General features: G+C 41.9%; 1 protein-coding gene across 7 annotated transcripts in view; it reads right to left on the bottom strand.

The window, feature by feature from the left end:
- The window catches only part of SEMA5A (semaphorin 5A), a 498,071-nt gene that overhangs the window by 196,205 nt on the left and 281,425 nt on the right, over positions 1 to 20,441 (bottom strand). For all 7 annotated transcript variants that reach the window (XM_042806859.1, XM_042806857.1, XM_042806861.1 and 4 more), the window contains 2 exons: positions 13,771 to 13,870; positions 38 to 83 (listed from right to left, as the gene is read on the bottom strand). In XM_042806859.1, the coding sequence (XP_042662793.1) occupies positions 38 to 83; positions 13,771 to 13,870 (146 nt within the window). The remainder of the gene's footprint in view (positions 1 to 37; positions 84 to 13,770; positions 13,871 to 20,441) is intronic.

Below are 20,441 nucleotides of genomic sequence, written 5' to 3'. Positions count from 1 at the left end.
CATGCAGAGGAACTGAGAAAACAAACATAAAACATACCTGTATTAGAGAGAGATCCTCAAGCTGCAACCTGAAGAGGTAGTTTCTGGGGTTAAAAAAAAATAGTAGATAGAAATCGTTACTGAAGTTAAAAAAAAATGTTACTAGTGTTCAAATAAAAACAGAGTTAATTAATATAAAAGACAGGAAAGAGTTGAAAAAGGCGTCTGGTACTCAGGACTCTAAATTATTTCAGTGGCTGACTTAACATACAGCCCTTTGGGCTAAGGACTAAGGCAACTGCTAAAACCAACGTTCGCTGTGACTGACTGGGGGTCTGGATGGGAAGAAAGGGCAGCAGGGGGTGTGAATAACCTCCAGCCGAGTCTGCTCCCGTCCTGCTTCGGAGGCACTGGGAGGGCGCGCTGGGGGGCTCCAGCAGATTTGTGCCACCAGCGTTAGACGCCTAGGTGAGCAGAGGAGCACCGGGCAGGCTAAAGCCGTCGGTTTCCCTCCACGGCGATGGGGACCGCACGCGGCCGGCCCAGCCGCGGCACGCACAGGTTGAGGCAGAGGATCCCAGCAGGAGAGAGCGCCTGGAGAAGCCGTCGAGTTTTTACAGCCACACCCAGCCTAATTTCTTTGAAGCGCGAGGATTTTCTTCGGCGCACAGCAGACGCTACGCATGAACCAAGCCTGTTTTTTTTTTCCGAAGCCCGTGCTTTCACGGCGAAAGCATCGCCCACTCCGCCTTTTCTCTACAGCAGCACCGCCGCACCTACCGAACCTGGGGGGGGGGGGGGTAGTTCAGGCAAAACACCAACACGACGTGACGCGAAGGCCCTGCGTGAACCCTGGGAGAGGGTGGGTCAGGATCCTCAGCCGGGCGAGCGTGCCCCGCCAGCCACGAGCTCGCCCTTCAGCGCACCGGTGCCAGGGACCCGCGCCACCTCGTCCCCCTCCCGGCTCCCCGGGGGTACCCGCTGCCTCGCTGCACCGCTCCCGATACACCACCTCGGCTGGCGTCAGCCCTCAACCCTCTCAAAAATGAGCAAAGCCCCCCCACCATCGCCGAACCGACTGCAGCACATCCCCCCCCCCCCCCCCCCCAGCGCTGGCTCCCTTTCGTGCTGCGTCCTCGATCGGCTCTTCCACGCTCCGCGCCCGTATTCCTCCTGCCCAGGTTGTTCTTTCTTTCTTAGTCGCTTCTCACGCCTCTTTCTTCATTATGTCAGGGGGTTTCTTAGTACATTTTCACATATATAATATTCTTCAGCCCTCTTCTGCCTAATTTTTACCGTATTTAAAGCAATTCTGATTTTCCAATGCCACTACAGAGTGATTACATTTTATAGATAAAAAGGAAGAAATTTTTGAAATATTAATGTGAATTACTTCAATTTGAATTTATTCATAACAAACATTGATTTCTACGGTTTCAACAAATTCACTTAAAGTAACAACACCCAGAAAACAAAGAAATGAGTACATTTAAACTTTACATTTAAAGATTTGCAGTATTCACCAATTATCTGAAATATTACATCTATGCAACTAGTGGAAGTGTAATCCAAATTAAAATTCGGCCACATTTTTTGAGAAAATAATTCTAATTCTTTCCAAAGCGGAATGATGTATTGTTAACAGGCACAGATGGTCGGGTCCTGTAGTTTACATCCCTATTAATTTTTTTTAAATGAGATGGCAGGGGTTGGGGGCAGGACCAAAAATAAACTGTGTCCAAAAAAAAAAAAAAGTTTTTTTCAAAGCATGTGTCTCAGAAACACAACCACTATCGTGGCCAGCTTTATTTACTAGACTCTGGGATGCAGCTGTGTATATTTACTTTTTGGCTCTGGCACATACATGGTCTACTTAAATTGCGGATATGCAGGAATCAGGTCATTAGTCTTTCCTAGGAATACTGCTAAAGGGAGTTACTCAAAGTGCAAGAGGCAGGCTATTAAGGACAAGAATTCATCAGAAAGTAAAATAAAGACCGAATACCTGTTATTAGCACAGATAAATCACCACAAAGAAATAACTAAAACTCTTGGGTTTGAGTCACAAAGTGACCCGAAGGGGGCAAACAAAGAGAAGAGCATGTTGCAGGGCAATCTTTACACAAAGCTTCGCCCACGAGCGAAGTGCAAGTTGACTTGAAAGACTTCAGTTGAAACATCAGGAAGCAATTCACACAGTCCTTCCAACCCAGCTACACTCGCCCTGTAAGGACAAAAACATACGTGCACAACTGCAAAATGTGTTTGTCAGAAATAAGCAGCAAGGAACATAAACACTTAGCCTGCTCCCCGCGTCCCTGCATCTAAGCTTCCTTCAGCCATCGCTGCTTGCGCTTCTTTCCCTGCGAATATCACAGCTGAAAAAAACGACAGCTCCACCGCGGTCGCAACACTTGCCTTCCACTTACAGGAGCAGAACAACTTTCTTCTTCCGGAGAGACTGAAACTGCATTCTCAGCAGGCATAAAATGTTTTCTTAACTCAGTGGTATCAGACTCCCAGGAGTAGCACATAAACGCCCCATCTCACTCCACAAATAAACGCAGCCTCTGCTGCAGAATATGCGAGCAGCCAGCCTGGTGTCACTCTGGCAGGTGAGTACGTAGCAGAGTGTCCCATCCGTCTCCAGGCACACTTCCTCTTGAGGTGTCTACTGGAGGTTTATCGCTCGTGTGGCATCTTAAGACAAATTGTCAAATTATTCATGTCTTTTTATGGTATTTAATCCTGACATCATTTCAGCCTATTAAAAAGCAAGCTATTGTCCCAAATTGTAAAAACTCTAAATTAATAAATACACAAACACAGTGTCAGCAGGAAGGAAAACAGAGGCTGAAAGTTAGGTTTTTTTTTTCCCTATAAAATTATGTGGCTTTTTTCCCTAGAAAATGAGATTTGTATCCTATGCGGTAGAGCACAACACTTCTACCCATTAATATATCCAGTGTGGAATTGGAAATATTGACCCTAGAAGTGTTAGGGAGACTAAAACGTCTATATTCATCTGAAAGAGCCAAGAGCCAGAGCTAATTAGTGTATATTTTTCAATTTCCTGTGGCTGCCGATAACCAATTAAGATATTATTTTCAGCTTCATAAAGCCAGCAGAAAGAAAATGGAATAAGAAGAAAAGCAATGTGCTAGACATAGTAAAAGAATTACACCTTAGCACCAGAGAGGTAACAGGGCAGACGGACAGCACAGAGTGACTGTGACTCCATCAATAACACTGGGATAAGTGGTAAACTACCGCTTGGAGAGCCATCAAAGCTATTCCTACCTAAATGTGCCCACTTCAGAAAAACCTGCAGGACTGCATTTAGCTCTATGAATACAACAGTTTAACTTTCTAAGGCATGAATCTCTAACATGTGAGAACCCATTCAGAAACGATACATGAGAGAAAAATCTGGAAAAAAAAAAAAAAAAAAAAAAAAGGAAAGAAAAAAAATAATGGTAGTAAAAAGAACACCCTGGAAATTTGATATTAATAAATCTGGCAGTCCAAATAAAAACTCAAGAGACAATTTTCATGACATGTGCAGAGCTATTATGTTTCTCACGAGATACGTGACAGTACTGTTTTCAATATGTTATTGAGATTATGCCCCGGATTGCCATTTTTCAACCACTGTTTCACTTGATTCTAGTGCATTTACTCTTTGAAGGCAACAAGGGATGTGAAATAAAAATGGGCAAGCACATTTCTGAAGCATAGACAGAGAGCTCTTAGCCCATAGGCCTGTCTCTTGTCCAAAAGTGACGGCAACGAAAGCTAGGCAAATACAACTTTACATGCTGGAATTAAACTGATTTGACACTGGCAGTAATTAGTAAATTTGTTTCCATTCAGTGCTTAATGAATGAGGAAAGCAAATATGTTACATAAATCTGCAAGCAGAAGGACACTGTAATGAGCAGAAAACACAACTAATTCTGAGATGAAGCAGCACCCTGCATTCCTTCAGCCAGCCAGCAGGCAATAAGCATTTTGCTTTACATTCACAGCACCGAGCAAGTTTTCTAGCTGAACTGCGATAACTAGAACCTGTTAATCAAGAGCCTGCTCAAACCCAATGGCAAGGACTCTCATCCGTGGGAACTGGGTGAAGCACCACAAAAAGGATGCTCCGGTCCCCTTCTTGACGACAGTGTGCTCTGATCTACTGCAGTGAATACACTCAGCACGACTAGGGATAAACCCATCTTCTGCACGCTCCTAAGCAAGTCCGTGCCAAAAATCAAGTGAAAACCCATGAAGATTCGGAAGTATAGCATGCTAGCAATGATTGTTAAATCCAGCACTTTACCCTTTTCTTTGTGAAACAGCAAGCTACATGACATGAATGCAACAATAAATATTGTTGCATTAAATAGGGATGTGAATTAGAACATTAAGGCGGCACATACAGCTTAGTAAAATGTACTATAGATTAAGCTTTTGAAAAATTAGTAAGATAGCAAAAAAAAACCCCACAACCCATCCCAAGCCCACATATGCATCTGCAATTGAAAGACTGAAAGCCTAAATCAATAAACAGGGGCTGCAGCAAACTCAGAAACTCAAGGCATGACCAGACATGCTGCCAAATCACCTGGAAATAAACCAGTAAAAGATTCCTTCCTGCGCACTTACTTTCAAGAAGCTATTTCTCATGAAAGAAGAAAATTTAATCAACTTACTGGAAGGAAAAAATATTAAGACTGAAAATTAAAAAGTATAAGCTCTGTAAGAATCAATTATTAAGCAAAAAGTCATGATTCCACAATCAAGATGGGAAAATTCCAGGAAAAAGTCAATTCTAGTTCTGCAGTATGGTAAAATCAACAGCTGTAAATAATATAAAAAAAAAAGAAAAAGAAATAAGAATAGGAGGAAAGGAGATAATCAGTATAAATAAAAAATTATGATATAGAACATTCGTTTGGTTATATTAAGATACTATAGGAAAAATATGTGAAAACACTAAGGATGATAGATTGGAAATAAAAGAAGTGCTAGACTGGAAATCAAAGTGGCCTAGTTGAACTATTATAAGAAATCAGTCAAATTACAATAATGAAAAAGCAGAACGGTCAATTAGTAATTTTTTATCTGCATTTTGCAGGAAATACAAGTCTCAGCAAATGAGAAAAATGAAATAAGTATCTTATTGATAAATGCTGAAGATGTGAAAACAGCATATACACAGAAATATTTTCAGACTAGCAAGTCATGCCAGTACAAACTAAAAATTACGGTGAAGTGATCTTTGGTCTTATTGCTCTTTCTTAATGATTTCTAAAATTACAGGCGTTCTTGAAGAGCGAAAGACTAACCGAATTTTCTTAACACTCAAAAGGACCAAAAGGAAGACTCAGGTGACCACAGGCTGACCAGTGGGACACTGAGCTTGACAAACAGGAAACCGCTATCGGAGTCAATTAGGAAAGAATCTCATTATAAATTAAATTAATCCACTCCAAGGTCCTGCAAAATCTGATCTCTTCTCCGAAGGCTGCTCGGCAGGGTTAGCCAACCTTTACCACCCTCGCCTCCCCGTGCCTCCGCACGCAGCCCCGGCAGCGACTGGAGACCCCCCGGAAGGCAGCGCGCCCGCCGAGGGGTCCAACCGCAGCCCGGCTTCGCTGCTGCGCCCCTCTTGCTTCGGCGGGGGAAGCAGAGACACCCGGGGGCCTGTCCCTCCAGCCCCGGGGCTCTCCCCCCTCCAGAAGTGCCACCATCCCACGGCGTCTCAAACGCGCGCTTCCACCCTCTCCTCTCGGTCCCTGCTTCCCACGCTTCTCCCCAGCCGCAGATGCCCTCAGAATATTTCGCACCTGCGCGCCTCGGATGGGTGCAGGCCAAGGCTTTTCTGAATATTCTGCTCCAGTCCAGATTAGTTTGTGATCTTACTCAGCTACTTATTTAGGAAGTTGCTGCTGGGTTCAACCTTATCCTGACATATCACCTCAACCCAAACGTTAACCCCGTATTTCATAGACCAAATCTTTAATACTTTTTAATGTGGCAACACATATCTCAAAGGACGTGTCCCCAGTTTTTACATTCTGGCAGATATGGCACACGTTGTACAGCCCCCACCCACATAAACTGTCACGCAAATCCTATGTGGTCTTGTTACAATTTCACTGTTCAACACATTAATCTGTTCCTTTTCAAGATTAATTTGAAATTAAATGTAAATGCTGATGTTATGTTTCCTCCAAAAAAAAAAAAAATCAATAATGGGAATGTAATGGCTTAAGTAAACAGGAATTTTAGACAGTTCACACCTTTGTGGCGTCTTTTCCTGCAGTAATGAACTTTGTTGGCACATAAAATTTTTTTTTTTGGGGGGGGGGGGGGATGTTGGGGTGGGAGTGGTAGCAGGGGAGGAAGGTAATGAGTCTAACATAGCCAAAGTTTGGACTTTTTGTTTGCTTGTTTGTTTTTTATTTTATTAAGAAAAGAAACTGCAACAACAAAATTATCAAAACGATTATGTAAATGATCCCATCAACGCTACGGGTACTTAAAGGAGGGAGTGGTGCTAACTGGATGGCCCGCATTTTCCAAGCCAGCCTCCAGTTTCCCCGCTGTGATGATGCTGTAGCCCTCCAGCAGAGCCGCTGGCATCCAGCGAAGCCCTTCCCTTCGGCGGCAGCTCGTGGTGCGCGGGCCATTCGGGAGCAGGGCGCGCACCGGTGCCAGTGCTCCGCCAACCGCCACCCTGCTCCCGGCGGGTTCGGGGAGGCGAAGGTCAGGCGCGCGGTAACGCCCGGCGGCACTGCTCGGTGTCCTAACCCTGCTCTTGGGTGGAGGAGGGCGAGCCAGAGGGGGCCCCCCCCCAGCACCCCCTCCCACGATGAGCGCGGCCACTCGGGCACGCGGTATCTCAGGAAAGGCACCAGCGTTTCAAAGCCAGGGCAGAGTCCTGCCCAGGCCAAACCGCTGCTCCGAGCGGTGCCCCTCGGGGGCTTCTCTTTGGGGGGTGTCAGCCCCCCGCCAGCTGACAGCTCCCTGCCCCGCACTTCAGCGCCCTACGGAGGCACCCACGAGTCAACTGGCTAGTGTTGCTCTGCCACCCGACTGTTACCCGAGCTGGCGCAAAGCGGGAGAAAAATCGCACAGCGGAACAAAGCATGAGCCAGAGAGGCACGGAGAATTAGTTTTCAGAAATATTTAGGAACCCATTAGCAAGGTAGAAAAGAGGAGGAGCAGGTGGAGAAAGACCTTCCTCTTTCTGCAGCAGTAGGATGATAATTTCTCTTAGATTTAACATTAAAGCATACCCTAGATTAGATCAGATCAATCAGTGGGAAGACAGTATTGATCGCCCTGAACCAAGTGTTAAATGAGCAATAAAACCCAGAGGGACTTGCAAAGAACACAGCACTAATTCCTGGTGCCTCTATATTCTCCCAATATGTAGCGCTCAGAGCATCTCATTAACAAGAAGCTCTCAAGATTCTCCTGCTGGGAGTAGACAACAGCAAGAAGCAAACCTGTACAGTTATTTATTCATTTATTAGAGATTCTTAAACCACCGTTAATGAATCCTTTAATTTGCCTTTCTGTTATTATGGCAAGTAGTGGTAATGGTTCAAATTAACGTTCCCAAACACACATCTAATTAAGTGAAAAGGCATACTGTTACAGTCCTTCATCAGAAAGATAAGGAGCGACTGAGGCAGCAATAAGCCACCTCAGAACAACTTGTTTAATTAAATTGCAGGAGAATATACAGAAGAAAGCCACCATTATTAGGATGCTCTGTGTAAAAAGCAAGGTAAGATATGTCTAAATATATATATATTATCCAATTAAAAAAAAAAAAAAAAAAAAAGCTGAATAGGTTTGACACCCATTTCTGAGAAGTAACTGTCATTTTAAAGTATATCTGAACCAGACCAACTTGAGTTTTAAAAAATAAATTACCACATCTTAAGAATGAACTCCAGGTAGGCTCCTAACCGTTTGTAATTTCAAAAACAAGAGGATTGGGAAGAGGAGGATTGTTTACTTTTTCCTTTAAATAAGCAAGTTTCTTCTGACAGAATTCTTCTTGCATGGTCTGAATAAAACCATTGAGAAAAAAAAAATATTTAAGAAGGTCACACACACAAAAAAAAAAAAAAAAAAAAAAAAAAAAAAAGAGATAAAAGAAAGGACTAGGAGGAAAACATAACTCATGATTTTGAACCTCATTATTTTTGTCCTAACCTACTGGGCTTGAGGCATGTTTCTTGCTGACTCCTACTTTACCAAAATGGCTGGAACACTTTTAACAATTTCTGCTTAGCAAAAACTAGGGCTACGTGTTTAGCGCATTGTCAGGGAACAAGGAGAAAAAAAAAGACAACGCCCAATTTGCTAGGCCAATTCAGACACCGCTGTATCCTTCCCCTGAGCTGGTCTTTTCCCCCCCTCAACTGACCTTTCCAAGAGAGAAACAAAGAAAATGCTGCGGGACATACGGCAAAGCATTTCCACGTAGGAAAAGTCGGCAAGGTTGTTCTTGGGGAAATCCATGAATCTCCATGCTTACTGGCATTTCAAATTACAGAAATCATTATCATATCTGATTAGAGTCTAAGCCAGTCCACTAAGTAACACCTGGAGAAATATTCACCTGAATATTTTACCAGGATTTATCAGAATAAGATAAAGAAGCAGTCTCTCGTTTCCTTGAGCTTACTGAGGAGCTAATGCCCTGAGAGTAATACTTCCCTGATGCCACTTAATTATAAAAGTAAATTCTGCCCTGCCATATGGGTTTTTTTGAAGAAAACAGATGCATTCCCTAGAAGGTTTCAGATTGCAAGACAACTCATCTATTTTTATCTGCCAGGTCATATGTGATGTTAAGAACAATGCCTGGGGCAAATTTTAAAGATACAGTTTCATGGGAACATAGCTACCTTGCCCTGTGTCAGAAGCCAATAGTATTTATAATGTACTAACAACCGTTTTACATCCTTACTGAATTTTCTCTGTAGAGTGCTTCTCATTAATCTACTTCTTCTTTGTTTCATTTCACAAAAATGTATAATCTCACACAATTTAGCACATACCTATTCAAAAAATAGTTCCTTTTACATTAAATCCTGACCAATTGACATAACACTGAAAAAATCTATCACATTCTTCAAACATGAATTTTAAAGCCTAGCAGCCGTAATAAAAATCATTCTTCTTCCCTTAATTCAGCTTCATAAATTGCACAGTAATCTTCGCTTGTCTTCACTATGCACTTTGGGCTGTTTGATCAAAGTCGGGCAAGATAAATTTCTCCCTCTTCCTTTTTCCCTGCCCGTCCTCACCCCCTCCACCCCACTCTTCCATTCCTCAAAGCTATCTAAATGAATTTTTCCACCGGGACAATTTGTGTAAAAATGTCCCAGGCAAGCAGGGCAACCGTCGGTTGTTACTGAGACCCAGGCTAACTCATCAGTCATTTTAGAAGATGCTTCTCTCCCTCTGAAGCCCTCGCCAACGGTACACATATATCTCCTTCTGCACAGCAGACTGACATAAGTCCAAATGACAGTGTTTTAAAACAAAAGTATTGCAGCACTTAGGCTTCAGATCCAATACATGTTATTAAGGAGACCTGTTAGACTGGAAGACATTAATGACTGTCAAGTGACTCTGACACAAAGACAAGTACGAGCCTTGTTAAGCTTGAAAATCGTGCTAGCTCCTTTTACAATTAACACAGGAGGTGTAATTGAACCCCTACTGCATAGCAATATTCAGAAACTAATGCAGTCGCTACCAAAAGGCACTGGGCTTCACAGTAGGAAATGTGTGTGAATGTGACCCAAGAAATGCAGAGACCCCCCACAGCTGAGCTACTGGATTTGTGAGGAATTTGAAAGGTGAACAAGACGACGGCCTGTAATTTATTTGTTGCTACTGCGTTCAGAGCAACACGACGGTGTGCGCTCCAGAAACAAGCCAGACTGGGCCAAACCCAAACTTCCCTGGGATCAGCAGCCTCTCTCCCTAACGGCGGATCGTGGGAGATGAGCAGCAGGGAGGAGGGGGGCAACACAGCTCGGGAAACCCTCAGCACCAGGGAAATACCAGTGCCAGGGGGGACTGGATGATTAAAGTGAAGGTATCTGCTAGTACTGGAGTAGTAACACTCACAGGTCGCTGCAGTTGGTGCAAGGAAACTGTAATAAGGTTAGGAAACTCCGAACTAATAGACCCAAGGCCTGGAAGAGAACGGGACGTTCAGCAGAACACGATAAAATATCGACCAGAGACTTTTCACAAAGACTGGAAACCAACCTGCGGAAGTCAGGGGCGGGGGGCAGATAAAATTGTAAAAGCCTGCTTTTGCATAGCAACTACAGGATGCCTGCAGGTGTCAGAAGACCACGGTTATTTCTCAATTAGTCAAAACTAATCTTAGCAATATAAGACTAGTTATTACCTTCCCGGTCACTGCTTACTATGGCAAATACTATAGAATAAAGTCCCTTTCATGTATTTAGAGATCCCAATCTCAAAACTGTTTCTATTCTTGTTTTGTTCACACTGGTAAAATGTGACAAAACTCGTTGTTTCTCAACTAAATTACCCATGGCCAACTTAAACCGATCCTGTTTTCTGCCAACACTACTGTGTAGTTTACACAGTTATTTCCTTCCCTAGAGCTGCCTGCTGATGGATCTATGGGCAGGTCCTGTGCACGTGCTCAGCCTTTGTTGTCCTGCACTGCAGTTCCAACCCTCTTCATTTGCCTTTTAGCATTTTCCTTCCCTACATCTAATTTCAGTTAACCTTGTTTAAGCATATACAAGCAGAATAATACACACTACTACAGTTTAAAGTCTCCCAAGGACCTCGTGCAATGATATCAATAGTTCTCTGCCATTACAGGAGACACCTTTTGTGGCATCATGGGATCACATCTGTCTTTTTATGTAGCTGCACGACACTAGCAGCTCGTAACAGCAATTCACTCTAGACCCCAGCTGGGATATTCGCTACCTTCCTTATTAAGACAAACAAGTCGTGAACCTCTTCAAAGGCTGTAGAACCTAAAAACTGGAAGAGAATCACCCGCAGTGAGTGTCACTGATGGAAAAGGGACTTAAGAATTTCCAGTAGTGTCAAATTTTCACAACACTGTTTGGTTTGGTTTCTAAGACGGAGAAGTTTGGGTGAAGAGTTCACTAAACTCCACTAAGGTAAAAAAAGTCAATTAGAAACTTGAGCTGAGCCAAGACACTGTTCCTGGCTGTGAAAATCATTCCTCTGGTTTAGAACACCGCCTTACCAAAGCAGAAGCCTAGAGGTGCAAGCATCACCCCCTGGTTTTGGTTGGATGCTGGACAAGTCAATCATAATGGGAGTACTTCTCTTGGCAGTGTAAACGGAGCAATCTAAGTTTATTTGTAGCTTTGCCATGCGTCACGTTGCACATTTCCCTTCTCTACCAATGACTGGGTAGAGACGAGAAGACCACATTAGAAGGCTAAGTACTATCATTGTCACAACTGATCAGGAACTATTAACTGTTCAGATCTTAATGAAATCACATTGCACATAGTTATTATTTTTTCAGTACTGAAGCGTTAGTACAAGAAGATAATAAAAAAATATTGTTTGAATATTCTAAGAGAAATAACTGTATATCAAAAGATATTTCACCAGGGAGGAGGAATTAACAGTGCATTCTCTTCGCTGTTTTTATGAGAGCACATTTATGGCTTAGGATAGAAAATTAATTCTTCTAATGGCTCTTCAGATATGTGAACCCCGTGAAGCAGATGTGCAAGAAACTTGTACTAAAATTTTATCCACAGGCCATAGCACAAGTATGGCAATATTAATGCTCTGCTCAGATGGCCCTGGGTGAAAGGTGACCACAAACAGTGCACTAAAAAAAAAAAAAAACAAAAAACAAACAAAAAAAAAAAACACAAAAAAACAAACAAAAAACCAAACCAACAACATAAGTTCATCCAGTTGAGACTCCAACAGGCTGCGGGGACTATGTGGAAAGATGCATAATCAGTCAGATCAACACTTGCACTTCTGGGACCGCAGCCCCCTGACAGCTGGTTGCTAGTCTCTGAGTCTATGACTCCGTGACATACAGTGACTTTCACCACATAGTCTGGCACAACACTTCCCGAAGAGAAAAATGTGTAGCGAAAAGGACATGCTAATATCAGTAATATGTCCAAGTGGAGAAACCTGCAGGCACGTGCAGTCATTCTAAAGTGAGGTCTCCACAGCCAAACATGACAGCACTGTGGAAAAGCAGAGAATTTAGAATGGAAATGCAGAATAAGGAAAGGAAAAATACAGTAAATTCTGTGAAAGAATAACAGGCAGCTATACTGGGCTGTGGAAAACAAAGATTTCTGTTGTGATTTTAAAAACAGTGAATATGTTTAATTTTGCAATTTCAGCCAGAACAAGAAACAGGCAACTCTGAAGCAGCACTAATGTATAGAGAAACCAAATGAATCTTATGGCTTTTACTGTATTGGGTCTTTCACAAAATGTAGGATTGGCAGCTGGCAATTTTTGTAGTCACTGACTATTCAACAAAATCATCCAAAGCTTATCCCACAGTGATTCAAAAGGCTTCATCAAAAGCACAAGTTTAAATGAGCAAATTCTTTGCTGAGACTTGGAGCCCAGATGAACAGTACAGAGAAAAAGAGAAGAGAGGAGGGAAAAAAAAAAAAAAAAAAAATTTCCATCGGTTATTGAGGTCTATACAGTATGCATTAATCCAACACACAATTCCATGGGACTGAGGAGGGGCTCTTACTCTGGCTGTCTACAGAACAGCACCAGTTGACAGCCTCATGCCTCATTTCATTTGGCAGCTTACAGAATAGAAAAATCAACATGAGTGCACGGGATATCCCACTTCAGGTGGGCCAGAGACACATATAATATCTCCACAGCCTGAAAGTTTTGCCCCTGTAGATAAGCAACTTCCATTGGCACCTAAGAAAAAAATTTTCTTGCAGGGCATTTTATGACTCTGTATTTTGAACCTCATATTCAACTAAGAAACAAATAGGGAAACAGAAGTATATTCCAATGCTAAATTTAACAGAAAAATTAAGTGACTATAACTCGATTAATTCAAGAGTAAAATATATGCCGGAGTCAGATTTAAATAATAAGATGAGGTAGTTAAAATTTTTTTGCCAACCAAAGTGTTTTACTATACTTCATATGCTAAGAGACGAAAAAATGGTGTTCAAGGACTGTCACTGCTTCAATGTTGACACCTATGACAGTGTCACCGTTGATCACAGTTTGCAAAGTACTGCCCTGCTGTGCAAAAACTATGATTATCACCAATTTTACCACTAATTCTGCAGTCTTTAACAGATTGTTCCTGGCTTTGTCCTGAATAATTATTAGAATCATCCAAGCACAAAGAACCATACTGTGTAGCCAAATTTGAGATCATCATAGGTCTTATGCTATGGTAACTTTTGTCACATTGTCAAACGGCATCTGCCTGTTTGAGTATGCATCCAAAGTCTGAGTACTCCAGGACAGACCTCTTAAAAAGTCCAATAGTGTAAGTTATTATGATCCTTCATACCAGACAGTCCATTTCTTAACTTTGGTCAGGAATAATAGAAATAAACACATACAGGATGTTCAGTTGAGTGGGTCTGGATGGCAAGGGAGTCACACAAGAGCAAGATGATGTTAGAATTTGGCTCAATATTACTTATCAACAAAGAACAAAACCCAGTCTGATACAACATTAAAAGAAAACAGATTTCTCACCTTGCTCCAGCAATAAGCTCTTTTTGTCCTGGGTCAAATGTTAACTGCGAGAAGTCCACAGCATCTTCTGCTCTGAACACATGTAACCAAGGGGCAATTTCTGAAAACAACCAAGAAATACAACTGTTACTGTAAATGCCAGAGTTGTAGCACACCAGGTAGCCAACATTGCATTTGCGGATATTGTGGGGCTGCAGGTTTTCTCCGTACGGTCCTCTAAGGAAACAGAGGAGACTTTTACCACCATACCATGTAATTTACAGTACAGCCCTGTAAAATATATAGCGCAGTCACCCAATACACACTTGAATGAAGTATTCAAATTCTGGTCTGATTTATATGCCAGATGTGGTTTTCCTCCTTCGGTAAAGCAGAAAACACCACAGTACGATGGCAATTCACTGGGACATACTCAGGTGAAGTCAGATTAATCTGCCATGCCTCAGAAGCTGCTGAGGACTAGTTGTTTGGGTTTTTTTTCCTTTGTTCTTTAAAAAAGGATCTGACCGAGTGGAAAACAATGAGAAAAACAAGCAAATTTGACTTTTTGTCATTTTCACAGTAAAAAGATTGAGACATGAGGGGTGAAAAGGGGAAAATGCTTGACATTTAGGTGGACACTTGGGTTTTTTAACCTGCCTTTCCCCTAACACCTTAGTGCTACATAAAACAGGGCAGACAAGTGGGCGAGTTGCTGAAAATCAGCACGGAGCATTACTTGTATTCAGAATGGGAATCTATTCCTACTTTCAAAACTAAACACATATAAATAACAGCACACCAAATCTTTAAATATTTGCATTACTAGTAGTTATTTTTGAATTCGTATCACTAGCTGGATACACAACAGTATGGCTACATGAACACAAACATTGTTCTGGGAACACAGCAAGTCTTTTTTCTGCTCTTTTTTTTTTTTTTTTTTTTTTTTGTTTACAGAGACACACAGAATACATGAAATTGCTATAATGATATAAATGGTTCTTTTAAAAAAGTGCAGTTTTACAAAAGCCTCATCCTCTAGAATTTCTCTCCCAATTTTCAGGATACTGAAGCTTTTTTTTTTTTTTAAAAAAAATGTAGTCACAAAGCAGTCATCTGGAAGGTATGTGAAAGGTGGGAGAGGGCTATGCACGTACAGCACAATGGGCTGTGGAGCTGTTTATTTGAAGACTACAGATGTGAAACAGTCAATAAAAGACCACAGGTCAGCACATGGTCATGACCATTTAGAATACAGACCCACAATGCACCAACCCCTCCGAGAGTGCCATGGCAGTGTCATTTTTGAGACTGGTATCACCAGTTGCAGCTCAGGTTGTCACACCCAGTCTAAGCTCCTTTCCTCGCTCATGAGCATATTGTTCCTTTCGCAAATGTCTGGTTTGAAATAATCCATGTCCGGTGCCTGTTTCAGGATGATTTGTTCTTAATTTAAATATTAAAGTTTTATCACAAGTAGGTCATCCATTCCTAAGGAGAAGGCCCAAGAGAAAAATGTTATTCTGTGTCAAAACATGTTCAGCCATTGCAGAGAACCATTAAACACACTGTGCAGAAGCTGTAGCATCATATACTTTGGAAAAACAGATGGAACCGTGCAGTAGAATCACTTGGGTGTCAGAAAATGAACTTCTGCATTTTTAATGACAGCCTGTATGCACCTGGGCAATTTCAGACCTGGAATGCCATTCTGTGTATGTTCTGCAGAACCTGCAGATAAAACTCCCTGTTGATTCCACCTGCGCTGGATAGGTTCTCAAATCAGGGTCTGAATATTGCGTGGGAAAGGGGATGGGGCTACATATGAGATAACTGTGATTACAGCTGCCATCAGCTACTACTGCAGATACTGTGCATAGAACCTAGCAGGATTCCATAGGATGAAAAAGAAATTCACACAAATACACACACACACACATATATGTTATAGGCCTGTGTAGCCTTATACATATTTATTTACCTATTTTTATATATAAATAAGGGTACACATGCAAGATGAAAAGAGGCATTTCTTAACTTTTTCGTACTTGATTTTGAAACCTTAACTTTTCAGTCATGCATTTGGTATGAAACAATCAATTGCAAAGTTGAGAAATTGGGTAGGATGTGAAGATAAGGAAATCCAGATGTAAGTCTTGAAGAAAGTCACTTATTGGAAAAAAAAGACCAAAAAAAAAAAAAAAGAGACGAAAAATAAAGATAAATAAAATTATGTTTGTCTGTTTGTCAGTCAGTGTAATTCCCTCAGACATTTCCTGCACGGACAGAGAGTACACACATGATCTTCACAGTAAAAGTACACACGCACACACACACACACACACACTCTCAGCCAGAAACAGCTCTCAGTTCGGCGAGATGCAGAGAGGCTACTTTTCCTTGCATCAGGCGCTGTGACTGGGACAGAAATGGATGTAAAACCATTTTATAAAGTACTACAAATGTCCAGCGGAGAAAAAAAAAAAAAGGTCTTTAAAGAGCAACTAGAGTACTGAGGCTGGAGACCACCCAAGCCAGCAAGCAGAGGGGCTGGAAGGACAAACGAGGGCATGGGTTTAGCGTCTTGGCTGACACGTTCCTCTTCCGTCTGGCTGCAGAAGGCGTGGGAAATGCTGCCTCGAGCATACGAGGAATTTGCACTCTTCGAGACGGCAGCCGCACGCTCCGTGGGCTCTCTCTGCCTCTGCTTGCACGCAGAGGTTTCTGCCTCTGAGGTACCGTCTGGCAGAATCCCCCCACAAGACTACTCCTAAGCTGCCAAAGTGCAACTCAGGCTATCAGTGTGTCGACGCTCGAGCTGGTACTGCTGTGTGCAAACATGCAGAGCTGGAAACGCCGCTGGCTCAGCAGCGGACCCGCACGCAGGTAAAGCAGCAGCAGCCTCTCAGAGAGAGGCCGGGATTACTGCAGCTCCACAAGCGGTAAGACACATGAGAGCCTCGGGCTGTAAAACGAGGAAAGCAGGAGCTCCCTGGAGCGCGGGTAGGCCAGGAACACTTCAGCACACAGAGGTGTCGCCGTGCCAGAAGACTACAGGGAAGGCTGAGGTTCGGGGACACATTTCTCTTCCGCTTGTCCCGCTGTCTCAGCAAGGCGCAACAGAGCTTCAAGGTACAGCAAGCAGGTTACTGAGACCGTTTCCAGGCTTGGAGCAAGGGGGCAGGGACCAGGCAGGGCAAGGCAAGCCCGGGCTAGAAAACAAGAGAATGAGGACTTGCTAAGAAATCTCTCTGATTCTTGCTTGTAGTGTTCTTGCTTGAGGGAATAAGGTCAGGAAGAACAAATGGCAGCTAGAGCTGTTTGTTGTTTTTTTTTGTTTTTTTTTTTTTTCAGCAAACACTCTGAAACTGCATCTCACGTGTGTGACAATGGCACCACATGCCAGGATAAAGCTACAACTTCTTGATACGTAAGGGAAAATGAAATACAAACCAACAGCAACAGAGAGCAAATACAACCAATGTAAACTGTAAAAGTAAAAGCTGATTGGTGAAATTCTGCTTTGAGTTACACCCCAGAAAATTTATGTAACTAAATCAACAGAATAATTAGATTTATTTTCATCTAAGCAGCAAAATCTAGCTGAAAAGCCTTAGGTGAAAGACGACCTTTCAGTTCTGTTACAAGTTATCTCCTTAGAGTCAAAAACGCCTAACAAGCTATTAAAGGTCTAGAAATTATTTTTCCGAAAAACTCATGGTAAAGTAGTAAGTAGTAATAATTTCACTTTATTAATGGTTTGCACGTAGGTGCAACATGACAAACTTTAAAAAATAACACAGCTGTGGATTTTGTATACTACGACAGGACCATAAATAAATGTGTAAGTTAATTACGCTAGCCTGCTGACCCCTAACCTACGCGTACTGTCTGCTGGCCACAGGTGACAAACGGCAAGATCCACTCCCTTTCCAACTGTAACCTTCCCCTTTCCAGCATCCCCCTCCCTTTCCCCTGCCCTGGGTTCATCTGCAGCACAGTGAAATACCTAGCCCTTTACTGACTTCTCTCTTCTTCCTCCTCAGACTGAAAACACATTTTCAGACGCACCTTCAACCTGTTTTTTTTTTTTTTTTTTTTTCTCCATTTAAAACTAAGTATGCAATGTTTGCCATTCTGCAGACATTGCTCTCAGACTTAAAGCTGCCCATGGAAAACTATCTCATGGTATACATACACTCATGACAACAGTTGGTCTCCAACACACCCTGGGTCCTTTCGGTACATTCAAGACATACTTACCCTTAGCAAAAAAGAGATTTTTTTTTTTATTATTATTTTTTTTTTTCCAGTTGCTATTACAGGACTGAAATCTGCAGGCCCTATAACTCAAAAACATTCCTGAAAGAAAATGCGTATTTTCCCATGGAACTAAAAGATGGACACTGAAACAGTTGAATTCTGAGGAAGCTAGAGATCTCTTTGACATACTGTGAATGACATGCTGTGGGCTTTCCGGGGGGTTTCAGGTTTTGGGTGGGTTTCATAGCTTAGATTTAATAGGAAACAAAGTTTGCCATGGCTCATAAACTCATGGCAAAGCAAACACACCAAAGTCCCCTCAGGTCCTTGGAAAGGTCACGGGAGTCTCCTAAAGGGCTTTAAAGACACAGGAGGTTAACAAAGCTGGGCAGGAGAACGTTAGATACTCATACACAAAATGAAAGCCCAGAAATCTGTCCCGGTTTCACTTTAAATTTAGTATCTGCCTGACGGGCCATAGCTCCTTTGGTTTACACTGTCCAAGGACTTGCCAAGGACTGAGCTCTACAGTTCTTTGCAAATGAAATAGTAAAGTTCCCTCTAACCTAAGTTTCATTATTCAGTTCTTCAAAGTAATGCTACAGTAAACAGTAAAATAACTTGAGAAATGACTAATAAGGTATAGGGTGGTATATTCAGAACTGAATTCAGAAGTGATCTTTAATGGTAATTAATAAAGTTAAAAAGCAACAAAGACCTCTTAATTTCATTTAAAAATTAACATAGATATTAAAACTTCATTAGTACTCATGGTATCCTTATGTGACACTTCATGCCATGGTATCCTTTTGAAAAATAGAGAACACCAAGTTAAACATATGTGCAGTAGTACCTTGAAGAAATTCTGTTAGCAAAAAAAAAAAAAAAAAAAAAAAAAGTAATACCACCACAGTTGAAAACTGTCAGATTTGCAATATTATCAGAAGTCTCCGGGTGGCATCAGTACAACAAATTCACTAATCTTATCATAAGAAAATTGAACTATACGATCGCATGCTAAAGTTATTTTATAATTCAATGCATCTAATCTAAGGATGATACAAAAATCCTCATTCTTCTGAGGCTGCGTAATGATCTTAGCCCAACTTAGATCTGTTTGTGTGATACTCAGGTTACATCACAATCCTCTCCAAAGACAGCAAGACAAGTCAGAAGCCTCTGCACTGATGTGCCATGGTGATGCCACTGCATCCCTCCTGCTGCCTCGTTAACCCCAGGGGAACCTACTAAAGGAGGTGTCACGCCTGGCAAGAGGAGATCCACCTGGTCACCCATTCAGCTCACCCCGTTCCGGGATTTTTCTGCAACAGCCACTCTTTAAGGACACAGTCTGGTGCGCTTGAAAACACTCTGCTGTGATGCTTCGGGACTCTATTGTCCCGACCTATTTTAAAACTAGGACTGAGAAAAACAAGATTTTCTTCAGTAATTTCTGTGCACCATGGGTACCAATTCAGTGTGATTGTTAAGTGCTCATTTATAAATCCCCCTTTTAATATAAATATATCCATGAATAATAAATTCACTCAGAACAACTTCAGGGAAACCAAGCATTACTCTCTGTTGGAAATAAAAGAGAAGAAAAATGGCATGCCAGCACCTGTTACATCTTTTACGATTGACTTTTGTCTATACTTTTTTCTTACATTTCCAACCACCAGTCTCTTCTATCTCTTCCACTGTATTCTCTCCTCACAGAAATGCCTTAAACACACCCTTAGTGATAAATCATTGACTCACTGCAGATGAAAGGAAAAAGGCACTGCAGCTTGAGCGAAGAAAGGAAATATGTGCAAACACTATTCCACAGTTTCCAACAAAAAAGAGAGGACATCATCGTGACCATTTAGCCACAGAACAGCTTTACTACTTCTGAAACCAATCACAATTCTCCCCTGCTTATCCAAAAGGGGCTGAGGCTTAGTTTGTCAACAACATAACTTATCTTTCTAGGACTTATTCAAGGCATGTGCTGTTCAGCATCCATGTACAATATCCCCATATCTTAAATAATTTTGATCAATAAGGTTAAAAAAAAAAAAAAAAAAAAAAAACAAAAAAAAAAAAAAAAAAAAAAAAAACAAAAACGAAAACCAGGAAGAAAGCAGCTATAGTTACAAACATGCAAGTGACAATATAAGATATCAGATAGAGGTTTTTTCCTCAGATGAGTTTCTGAAAACACAGCTGCAAACACACCCCTAGCTCAGGCCTCAGGACTCGTCCAGTTGTCACTGTAGTGGAGAGAAACCCATGCTACACCTCAAAAAACTGCCCCGTGCACTTCAAGCTGCAGTGCCTGCAGCTCCACCACAACTATAGTGGTTCTGTTTCTGGTACATAGTGGTTAAACCCATACAAATGCAAGTGACTATCTACGTATTGGTAAAGTCATTCTTTACACA

The sequence above is a fragment of the Tyto alba genome, unplaced genomic scaffold (assembly GCF_018691265.1).
Source record: "Tyto alba isolate M040663 unplaced genomic scaffold, T.alba_DEE_v4.0 Super-Scaffold_48, whole genome shotgun sequence".
NCBI classification, from domain to species: domain Eukaryota; kingdom Metazoa; phylum Chordata; class Aves; order Strigiformes; family Tytonidae; genus Tyto; species Tyto alba.
The sequence above is the reverse complement of the archived record's forward strand: the minus strand, read 5'-3'. Positions and strand labels throughout refer to the sequence as shown.